The 11,556-nt window shown below is 50.9% G+C and overlaps 2 protein-coding genes across 2 annotated transcripts in view; one reads left to right on the forward strand and one right to left on the reverse strand.

Moving 5' to 3' along the window:
* The window catches only part of paqr6 (progestin and adipoQ receptor family member VI), a 10,780-nt gene extending 5,426 nt beyond the window's left edge, over nt 1–5,354 (forward strand). Inside the window, 7 exon segments of the mRNA XM_055163605.1 lie at nt 640–767; nt 1,229–1,434; nt 1,612–1,738; nt 2,024–2,120; nt 2,397–2,541; nt 4,702–4,919; nt 4,922–5,354. Coding sequence (XP_055019580.1) covers nt 640–767; nt 1,229–1,434; nt 1,612–1,738; nt 2,024–2,120; nt 2,397–2,541; nt 4,702–4,919; nt 4,922–5,251 — 1,251 coding nt within the window. The 3' untranslated portion in view covers nt 5,252–5,354.
* Nucleotides 5,355–11,413: 6,059 nt separating this feature from the next.
* LOC129411834 (ectonucleotide pyrophosphatase/phosphodiesterase family member 7-like) overlaps nt 11,414–11,556 on the reverse strand; it is a 20,859-nt gene continuing 20,716 nt past the window's right edge. Inside the window, exon 6 of the mRNA XM_055163944.1 lies at nt 11,414–11,433. Within this exon, the coding sequence (XP_055019919.1) occupies nt 11,414–11,433 (20 nt within the window). The remainder of the gene's footprint in view (nt 11,434–11,556) is intronic.

Raw genomic sequence — 11,556 nt, forward strand, 5'->3', positions numbered from 1 at the left:
TGTCTGCTGTCTGTCTGTCCCTGTCTGCCCCTGTCTGCTCCTGTCTGTCCCTGTCTGCCCCTGTCTGCTCCTGTCTGTCCTGTCTGCTCCTGTCTGTCCCTGTCTGCCCTGTCTGCCCCTGTCTGTCCCTGTCTGCTCCTGTCTGTCCCTGTCTGCTCCTGTCTGCCCTGTCTGTCCCTGTCTGCTCCTGTCTGTCCCTGTCTGCTCCTGTCTGCCCCTGTCTGTCCCTGTCTGCTCCTGTCTGTCCCTGTCTGCTCCTGTCTGTCCCTGTCTGCTCCTGTCTGTCCCTGTCTGCTCCTGTCTGCCCCTGTCTGCTCCTGTCTGCTCCTGTCTGCTCCTGTCTGCCCCTGTCTGCCCCTGTCTGCTCCTGTCTGCTCCTGTCTGCTCCTGTCTGTCCCTGTCTGCTCCTGTCTGTCCCTGTCTGCTCCTGTCTGCCCTGTCTGTCCCTGTCTGCTCCTGTCTGTCCCTGTCTGCTCCTGTCTGCCCCTGTCTGCCCCTGTCTGCTCCCTGTCTGTCCCTGTCTGCTCCTGTCTGCTCCTGTCTGTCCCTGTCTGTCCCTGTCTGCTCCTGTCTGCTCCTGTCTGTCCCTGTCTGCCCCTGTCTGCTCCTGTCTGCTCCTGTCTGCTCCTGTCAGTGCAGGTGGTGCAGGAGGACAGCATCATGTCTGGGTACCGGGATCCGTGCAGTTCGGCTCTGGACTGTGTCCTGAGCAGCTTCCAGATCCACAACGAGACCATCAACATCTGGACCCACTTCCTGCCCACGTGGTCAGTGCCCACGCGCCTTATAAGGGCGTCTGCTTCCTTATAAGGGCGGTGCTTCCTTATAAGGGCGTCTGCTTCCTTATAAGGGCGGCACTTCCTTATAAGGGCGACACTTCCTTATAAGGACGTCTGCTTCCTTATAAGGGCGACGCTTCCTTATAAGGGCGTCTGCTTCCTTATAAGGGCGGCGCTTCCTTATAAGGGCGGCGCTTCCTTATAAGGGCGTCTGCTTCCTTATAAGGGCGGCGCTTCCTTATAATGGCGGCGCTTCCTTATAAGGGCGACGCTTCCTTATAAGGACGTTTACTTCCTTATGAGGGTGGCACTTCCTTATGAGGACATTTGCTTCCTTATAAGTGCGGCTGAAGTAGTTTTGTTTCATTATTATTTGATTCTATACTCCTTGTCCAGTGCCTAATGCTCTGTGCCCGTCTGTGCCCGTCTGTGTACCCGTCTGTGTGCAGGTACTTCGTGTGGCGTCTGGCGGCGCTCTGCTCGTGCCTGGACTTCGGCGCTGACCCGTACAGTTGGCCGCTGCTCGTCTACATGCTGCTGATCTGCGTGTACCCGTTCACCTCCAGCTGTGCCCACACCTTCAGCGCCATGTCCACCCACACCTACCACATCTGCTTCTTCTTCGACTACGGCGCGCTCAGCCTCTACAGCCTGGGTACGGCGGGCACATGGGCAGGCGGGCACGTGGGTCAGGGGCGGGCACACGGGTCTGGGGTGGGCAAGGCAGGTCTGGGGTGGGCACACGGGTCTGGGGGGCGGGCACGGCGAGTCTGGGGCGGGCAAGGTGGCAGGTGTAAACTCTGACCCTGGCGCTGCCCTCTGCTGTTCACAGGTTGTGCCATCAGCTACGGGCACTACGTGATGCCCGAGTGTTGGGTGAACACCCGACTCCAGCGCTGGTTTGTGCCCGTGGCTCTGATCAACTCCCTGTTCTGCACCAGCCTGTCCTGCTACTCCCGGTCAGACCCGCAGAGCACCCGCACCCGCAGAGCACCCGCACACGCAGAGCACCCGCAGAGCACCCGCACACGCAGAGCACCCGCAGAGCACCCGTTTACCCACAGAGCACCCGCACCCGCAGAGCACCCGCAGAGCACCCGCACCCGCAGAGCACCCACACACCTGCAGAACACCTGCAGAGCACCCGTTTACCCACAGAGCACATGCAGAGCACCCGCACACCCGACCTCATGACGTCCCCGTTGCCGTGGCGACAGCAGAGTGACGTGTGTCTGTGTGTTCAGGTTTGTGGAGCTGCGTTCTCCTCAGAGGAGTAAAGTTCTGCGCACGGCCGCCTTCGTCGTCCCCTTCATCTTCGACACGCTGCCTCTGGTCCACAGGGTGAGGAACTGTGAGAGAAGAGCTGGAGGGGTGGGCTGGGGTCACATCACCGCAGACCACAAGGTCAGAAGGTCAGAGGTGAAGGTCAGAGGAGAATAGGTCAGAGATCAGATCCTGATATTGTCTCCTGTCTGTGGTCAGTTGTGTCTGTGCTGATGTTCTCCTCTCTTCTCTGTCTGTTGTCAGTTGTGTCTGTGCTGATGTTCTCCTCTCTTCTCTGTCTGTTGTCAGTTGTGTCTGTGCTGATGTTCTCCTCTCTTCTCTGTCTGTTGTCAGTTGTGTCTGTGCTGCGGCGGCGGTTGTTCTCACTCTCAGGCTCTGTCCAGTCACTCGTATCACCTGCTCTTCGCTCTTCTCACCTGTTTCCTGTTCACGTCGCACCTGCCGGAGCGACTGGCCCCCGGACGCTTCGACTACATCGGTACGAGCTCCACGCCGCCCGCCTCAGGCCACGCCCACCTCTGCACACTCTGCACGATACTGACACGACACTGACACGACACTGACACGACACTGAAGCTCTGCCTGATACTGACACGACACTGACACTGACACGACACTGACGCGACACTGAAGGTCTGCATGACACTGACACGACATGACACTGACATGACACTGACACGACACTGAAGCTCTGCGTGACACTGACACGACACGACACTGACACTGACACGACACTGACACGACACTGACGCTCTGCACGACAGTAACGCGACACTGACACGACATGACACTGACACGACACTGACGCTCTGCACGACACTAACGCGACACTGACACGACACTGACACTGACACGACACTGACACGACACTGAAGCTCTGCATGACACTGACACGACACTGACACGCTCTGCACGACACTAACGCGACACTGACACAACACACTGACACTGACACGACACTGACACGACACTGACATGACACTGACGCTCTGCACGACACTAACGCGACACTGACACGACATGACACTGACACTGACACGACACTGACACGACACTGACACGACACTGACACGACACTGACACGACACTGACATGACACTGACACTTACACAACATTGACATGCTGCATGTTACTGACACGACAGTGACGCAACACTGACACGGCACACTGACACGACACTGACATGACACTGACATGACACTGACACTGACACGACACTGACACGACACTGACACGACACTGACACGACACTGACACAACATTGACACAACATTGACATGCTGCATGTTACAGACACTGACGCTCTGCACGACACTAACGCGACACTGTCACGACACTGACACGACACTGACACGACACTGAAGCTCTGCGTGACACTGACACGACACTGACGCTCTGCCTGATACTGACATGACACTGACACGACACTGACGCTCTGCACGACACTGACACGACATGACACTGACGCTCTGCACGACACTGACACGACTGACACTGACACACTGACACTGACTGCACGACACTGACACGACACTGACGCTCTGCACGACACTGACACGACACTGACGCTCTGCACGACACTAACGTGACACTGACACTTACACAACATTGACATGCTGCATGTTACTGACACAACACTGACACTGACACGACACTGAAGCTCTGCGTGACACTGACACGACACTGACACGACATTGACACGACACTGACGCTCTGCACGACACTAACGCGACACTGACACTTACACAACATTGACATGCTGCATGTTACTGACACGACAGTGGCGCAACACTGACACGACACACTGACACGACACTGACATGACACTGACACGACACTGACATGACACTGACACGACACTGACACAATATTGACACAACATTGACATGCTGCATGTTACAGACACTGACGCTCTGCACGACACTAACGCGACACTGACACGACATGACACTGACACTGACACTGACACTGACACTGACACGACACTGACACTTACACAACATTGACATGCTGCATGTTACTGACACGACACTGAAGCTCTGCGTGACACTGACACGACACTGACACTGACACGACACTGATGCTCTGCACGACACTAACGCGACACTGACACGACATGACACTGACATGACACGACACTGACACGACACTGACACGACACTGACACGACACTGACTGACACGACACTAACACAAACACTGACACGACACTGACGCTCTGCACGATACTAACGCGACACTGACACGACACTGACACAACATTGACATGCTGCATGTTACAGACACGACACTGACACGACACTGACACTCTTACACTCCAGATTTAACGCTCAAATGATGTGATGCTGTTTCATCATTAAGAGACTGACTCTGTCCCTCTGTGTCCTGCTGTGTCCTGTCCTCTGTGTCCTCTGTCCTCTGTCCCTCTGTGTCCTCTGTCCCCTCTTTGTCCTCCTCTTGTCCCTCTGTCCCTCTGTCCTCTGTCCTCTCTGTCCCCCTTGTCCTCTGTCCCTGTCCCTGTCCCTCTTGTCCCTCTGTCCCTCTGTCCCTCTGTCCCTGTCCTCTGTCCTCTGTCCTCTGTCCCTCTGTCCCTCCGTGTCCCTCTTGTCCCCCTTGTCCCTCTGTCCCTCCGTCTCAGGTCACAGTCATCAGTTGTTCCACGTCAGCGCGGTGGTGGGGACACACTTTCAGATGGAGGGGGTGTTGGCGGACATGTCCTCGCGGCGCACGTGGCTGCTGGACCACGGGGGGGCGCCGTCCTTCGCCGGGACCATCGGCGCGCTGCTCTTGGGCCTGACCCTCAACCTCCTGATCATCGGGTTCTTCAGCGTCCCGTTGCTCTGGAAACGCTCCCGGAAGACGGAGTGAAGGACCCGAACGCCGCCGGGAAACGCCGCCGGGACCGCCTGCACCTGCCCACGCCTGCACCTGCCCACGCCTGCACCTGCCCACGCCTGCACCTGCCCATGCCTGCACCTGCCCACGCCTGCACCTGTCTGAGGACCAGGCTACATGAACGTTCTGGGTCCAAACCTCCGTCCAGTTTGTGTTTCGTGCTCAGACGCTTCTCTGTCCCACTGTCCAGGTTTAAGGTTTACATTTTACTCTCACACAGGGCACAGGGCACAGGGCACAGGGCACAGGGCACAGGGCACAGGGCACAGGGGAGAGAAGAGGACACATGGTAGAAGGCTGTGGGGAGGGCACAGGGTGGAGGGCAGCTGGTACAAGGTAGAGAGCGACAGTTGAGGGCAGTGGGCAGTGGGCACAGGATGGAGGGTACATGGAAGAGGAGAGGGTAGTTGGTAGTAGAGGGGGCACAGGATGGAGGGGAGAGGGTACAGAGATAGGGTGGAGGACGGAGTGGGGAGGGCACAAGGTGGAGGACAAAGGGAAGAAGTGTAGAGGGCACAAGGTAGAGTGTAGAGTGTCGAGGGCACAGGGGAGAGTAGAGGGCACAGGGGGTAGAGGGCACACAGCAGAAGGTAGTGGGGAGGGCACAGGATGGAGGGCAGCTGGTACAAGGTAGAGGGGAGGGCAGAGGGGAGTGGGCAGTAGGGAGTGGGCACAGGTAGGGTACAGGGAAGAGGAGAGGGCAGAAGGGAGAGTGTAGAGGGACAAAGTAGAGGGTAGAGAGGCGGGCACAGATCCGTGTCTTTTGTGACGGGCTCCAAACTCTCTTCTCTCTTTCTCTGCACCTGTCCCTGTGGGCGGGGCTAACACTCACACACCTGTCTGCACCTGTCCCTGTGGGCGGGGCTAACACACACACCTGTCCCTGTGGGCGGGGCTAACACACACACACCTGCCTCAAGTTTCTGCTGAAGGAGAAAAATATCAAGAGTTTACAAAGGATTTTATAAAGGACTCTGGGACAGGAGCAGCGACAGGAGCAGCGGCAGGAGCAGCGGCAGGAGCAGCGACAGGGGCAGCGGCAGGAGCAGGGGCAGGTGGCGGTCTCATGTTCTCTGGACCTCGGTGTGTGTGTTTTTTAAAGGAGCAGAACCGGTGACCAGGAGGGGGCGCTGCTCTTGAGAAGGTTCAGACTCCAGGACAAAACGAGACAAACTGCAGCTCCACTGTGTTTTTACAACCACCCGACCTCATGAACATGACGCGCGACGACAAACACGACGCGCCGACGCCTTTATACTGTCTGTACTCACCTGTCGCCGTGCCCCTGTCTGCTCCCTGTCTGCCCCTGTCTGCCCCTGTCTGCCCCTGTCTGCCCCTGTCTACTATTTTCTCCTGTACGCTTGTTTTTCGGTCTTTTCCTCCTGTTTTCTTCTGCCTGTTTTTGACTTTTACTTTTCTCCTGTCTACTCCTGCCTGCTCCTGACTTCACCTGCCTGCTCCTGTCTGCTCCTGTCACCTGTCTGCTCCTGCTTCTTCTCGTACGTGCTCCTGCCTGCTCCCGTCTGTTACTATTTTCTATTTTCTGTCTATTCCAGTTTTTCTCTGTCTTTTCTTGTCTCCTCTTGTTTCTTTCTGTTTGCTCCTGTCTGCTCCTGCCTTCACCTGTCTGCTCCTGCCTTCACCTGTCTGCTCCTGCCTTCACCTTTACTATTTTCTCCTGTCTTTCTGTCTTTCTCTGCCTTTTTCTGTCTGTTTTTGATTTTTACTATTTTCACCTGCCTTCACCTGCCTTCACCTGCCTGCTCCTGCCTTCACCTGCCTGCCCCTGCCTGCCCCTGCCTGCCCCCACCTGCCTGCTCTCTGCCCTGCTGCCCTGCCCGCCCCTGCCCGCTCCTGTCTGTGTCGTGTCGTTCTTTTTGACCAAACGTTTACATCGAGCTCTTGTATTTATTCCGTGGGTGAGTTTTACAGAGCTGCACTTCCGCGTGTTTCCTGCGGGCGGCGCCGTCGCTCCGTCTGTGACCTGCAAAAATAATCCACCATAATAATATTTGTATTTGTTATTTTTATTTGGATCATGTTTTCCTTTTATCAGATTATTTTAAACAAAGTGACTGTGAAAATATTTACCCAAAACAAAAAACTAAAAACAAATTAAAACAAACTAAAAATGCAAAGTGTCATTTTACCACCTCCTTGTTTCCATGGAGACGTCTTTGCTTCACCTGGAATGTTCCGTACTGTAGTATTAAAGTGTATGTGTGGCACAGCAGGTTTTATCGCTCAAAAGAAAAAAATAAATAAATAAAAAACATGTAAAAAAGCGTTCTTACAGTGAGCAGAGACGCCTCTCCACAGATCTGACCCGTCACAGCAAAAACTGGAGGGTTAAAATTTCAGGATAAAATATTTCAGAGTTGTTTTTAACACAAAAAGTGTTATTTTAACTCTTTGAGAGTTAAATGTGTGTTGGAGTTGAGGTGATTTGTCAGAGTTGATTTGGTTGAGGTTAATTCAACTTCTCTTAGTGTTAATTTAACTTCAACCAAAAACTCCCTCCAGAGAAGAACCAGTTTGAACCAGTTTTCTTCATAATTTCATCTTAAATTAACTCAAATAAAACCCCTCTGTGTGTTGTTGAGTTAAATCAGATTAACTCTACAAAGTGTTATCTGTTTACTCTCTAAACCTTCATTTAACTCTGGATTTGGGTTAAACTTTGGTCCAGTTTTACTTCATGAACATTTAAAAATGTTAAATTAACTCTAGAACAGAGTGACTCAGAGAAACTCTGAGGAAATGTCACTTTTTGTTGTGATAAGTTTAACGTCTTTCTGTGGAACATTCCAGACCAAATCATTAACGTCACCATGGAGACAGGCAGGTGCGCACCTGTCACCAGAAAAGTGAGGATGTGCCTCTTTAACGTCACAGTGACGACGTAATGAAAGTTTGAATGTTTGTATTTTTATGTTCTAATGTTTCTCATCACAAACATGAAGAGAAGAGATAATAGACTCATACATGCATGTCTGAGTCATCTAGAGATCTCTCCCAGGTCCTATTCAAACCCTCTTTATAGACCTGCCCTGGTTTAGACCTGGTTTAGTCCTGGTTTAGACCTGGTTTAGTTTTAGACCTGGTTTAGTCCTGGTTTAGACCTGGTTTAGACCTGGTTTAGACCTGGTTTAGACCTGGTTTAGACCTGGTTTAGTTTTAGGGTTTAGACCTGGTTTAGACCTGGTTTAGACCTGGTTTAGTCCTGGTTTAGTCTGGTTTAGACTGGTTTAGTCCTGGTTTAGTCCTGGTTTAGACTGGTTTAGTTCCTGGTTTAGTTGGTTAGTTCCTGGTTTAGACCTGGTTTAGTTCTGGTTTAGACCTGGTTTAGTTTCTGGTTTCTGGTTTAGTTCTGGTTTAGACCTGGTTTAGTGGTTTAGACCTGGTTTCTGGTTTAGACCTGGTTTAGTCTGGTTTAGTGGTTTAGTCTGGTTTAGACCTGGTTTAGTTTAGACCTGGTTTAGTTCTGGTTTAGTCTGGTTCTGGTTTAGACCTGGTTTAGTTCCTGGTTTAGTTCCTGGTTTAGTTCTGGTTTAGACCTGGTTTAGTTCGGGTTTAGACCTGGTTTAGTCCTGGTTTAGACCTGGTTTAGTTCTGGTTTAGACCTGGTTTATCTCTTCATCACAAACTTGTCTGAAGAGGTGTGAGACTCATTTATGCATGTTTGAATAATCTAGTGATCTCTCCTGGATCCTCCATTTGGTTATCAGTACGAGTCTGTACGAGGCTCCGCCCCCCTGGCTCCCACACCACAATTCTCCATGAAAACACAAAAACATGAAACTAAACTGGACAAACCTGCTGTGAGGTGCACGAGCTTCATGAGTGTTTGGATGGTGCTCTGAAGGGGGAGGGACTCGGCACCGAGAGCAAACCATGTTAATCTGTTGTTTTTGGGAGAATTTAACTCTTACCTCGTCTTTAACACTTTTATATTTGCAGTAAAATCAGATTTGCTCCTGTCGGTCCTGCCTCTGATGAAGTGCCAGGTGGCGCTGTCGCTGTCCGCGGTGCTGAAGAAGCTTTAAAGATTCACCGTGTCACTTTTCTGGGGGAGCGTCCGTCACCTGCTCTTTGTCCAGAACCTTCCACAGTCGAGATGAAACCAGTTTATCACAAAGGAGACGACGTCACAGGTCAGATCTGTGGAGCGGCGCGTTCCTCTCACACAGACAGAAACGTCTGTAATGATCTTTTTAAAGTCAGAACACGGAACATTCAGGAGACGAGCAGGTGATGAGCCTCCACCAGAAAAGCACAGTGTGTTTTTTTTTACTCTGAACAGTGTGAACTTCTCCAGGTTCTTGAGGTTCTCCAGGTTCTTGAGGTTCTCCAGGTGGTTCTCCAGGTTCTCCAGGTGGTGGTTTTCCAGGTGGTTCTCCAGGTGGTTCTCCAGGTGGTTCTGTAGGTGCTCAGGTTTGGACAGTGAATGTGCAGCAGAGGAGCAGCAGACGAGCTTCAGCTTCACGAGTTTGTGTGAAGTTTTAGAAAAAGATTTGGGATTTTCAAACAGAGGAACAAAATCACTCAGGTCAGACTCGGGTCTGGTTTGGATCTGGGTCTGGTCCATGTTTGGCCGTGTGAATCAGAAGGACACAGAGTGTGACTTGGTTCTGGCTCAGGTCTGGGTTTGGGTCTGGGTCTAGATTAAGTCTGGCTCTGGTTCTGCCTCAGGTCCAGGTCAGGTCTGACTCAGGTCTGGTCTAGCTTCAGCCTGGCTCAGGTCTGACTCGGGTCTGACTCGGGTCCAGCTCAGGTCTGGTCTGACTCAGGTCTGGGTCTGGATCTGGATCAGGTCCGGTTCTGGTTCTTGTTCGTTTTCGGTTCAGAATCTGAATGTAAAGTTTTTTTATGGTTTGTTTTTAACACTTTTATACGTTTTGTTCTGGGTTGTTTCTGTCGCAGCTTCAGAACGTTTTATAAACATGATTTTTTATTCGCTGTAAAATAAAATAAACCTGAAAGTCACGTTTGGTTTCTCGTGTTTCTGTGAAGATCCTGCAGCCGTAAAAATCATTTAATTCTGAATAAACCTGAAGTTCATCTAAACACTTCATGAAAATGAAAATGATTCAGATTTAATCTGAAACAGTGAAGTGTTTGTTTTGTTCTGATGTTAAATGTGACTGAGTTTGTTTCCTGGATCCTGTTTGTGGTTTGTTGTTGTTCAAATGCTGCTGGTGCTTCAGGCTCGTCGTGTCGTCCTCCTGGTCCTGGTCCTGGTCCTGGTCCTGGTCCTGGTCCAGTCGTGTCTCAGGACTTTGATCCACGTCTCTTTGGATTTGTGAGCTGGATGCAGGAGTGGGTTGAGCTTTTGTCTTCTTCCTCCTCCTCCTCCTCAGCGACAGACGGAAAGTCGGACGTTAAACTGTGTGATTTTGTTCGAATCTCAGGGTTTAAAAGTTCACGGTTCATGTTTTCACACTGAACGACTTCGACAGTGAAACCCTCACGAGAGGCGACTGGATTTTGAAAAGGTTTGATTTTCTTTTTTCGACTTCTGATTTCTGATCTGGAGTCGGTCGTGAGGGACTAACTGGTTCTCGTTTCCCCAAGTTACTAAAAAACTCGGCCTGATCCTGAAAACAGTCGCACGAGTGGAAAATCGTCTCAGAAAAGTCAAACATTCGCTCAGTGTCGCCGACTTTAAGTGTGACGAGACGATTCTCCAGCCGCTGCACAACAGTTATCATCAAGTCTGGACGGTGTTTGTGTCTGTGGAGGAACCTGTTTTTAGCCAAAGTCCTGTTTTTAGATGACCTCAGAAAAGCCGGTAGTTCAGTTTTAGACCTTATAGAGTCTTGGTTTAGTCTTGTTTTTAGACCTTATTTAGCCCTGTTTTAAACCTGTTTTTAGCCCTTGTAGAGTCCTGTTTTAGTCCTGTTTTAGTCCTGGTTTAGTCCTGTTTAGTCCTGTTTAGTCCTGGTTTAGACCTGGTTTAGTCCTGTTTTAGTCCTGTTTTAGTCCTGGTTTAGTCCTGTTTTAGTCCTGGTTAGTCCTGTTTAGTCCTGTTTAGTTTAGTCCTGGTTTAGTCCTGGTTTAGACCTGGTTTAGTCCTGTTTTAGTCCTGGTTTAGTCTGGTTTAGTCCTGGTTTAGTCCTGGTTTAGTCCTGGTTTAGTCCTGGTTTTAGTCCTGGTTTAGTCCTGGTTTAGTCCTGTTTTAGTCCTGTTTTAGTCCTGTTTTAGTCCTGGTTTAGTCCTGGTTTAGTAGTCCTGGTTTAGTCCTGGTTAGTCCTGGTTTTAGTCCTGTTTTAGTCCTGTTTTAGTCCTGGTTTAGTCCTGATTTAGACCTGGTTTAGTCCTGGTTTAGTCCTGGTTTAGACCTGGTTTAGTCCTGGTTTAGTCCTGGTTTAGTCCTGATTTAGTCCTGTTTTAGTCCTGTTTTAGTCCTGGTTTAGACAACAGAACAACAAGTGGATTCATTCGGTTCATTCGGTTCATTCGGTTCCTGAATTCACTGTGGCAAGACAAGATAATTTTATAATAAATTTGAATGAATCCACTTGTTGTTTCTGTTCTGTTGTGTCTTCCTCTGTTTTTGATCTGTGTCGGGGAGTAACAGATTACAAGTACCAGAGTA

This window comes from Boleophthalmus pectinirostris, unplaced genomic scaffold (assembly GCF_026225935.1).
Source record: "Boleophthalmus pectinirostris isolate CB_2022bp ecotype Guang Dong unplaced genomic scaffold, ASM2622593v1 HiC_scaffold_6, whole genome shotgun sequence".
In the NCBI taxonomy this organism is placed as follows: domain Eukaryota; kingdom Metazoa; phylum Chordata; class Actinopteri; order Gobiiformes; family Gobiidae; genus Boleophthalmus; species Boleophthalmus pectinirostris.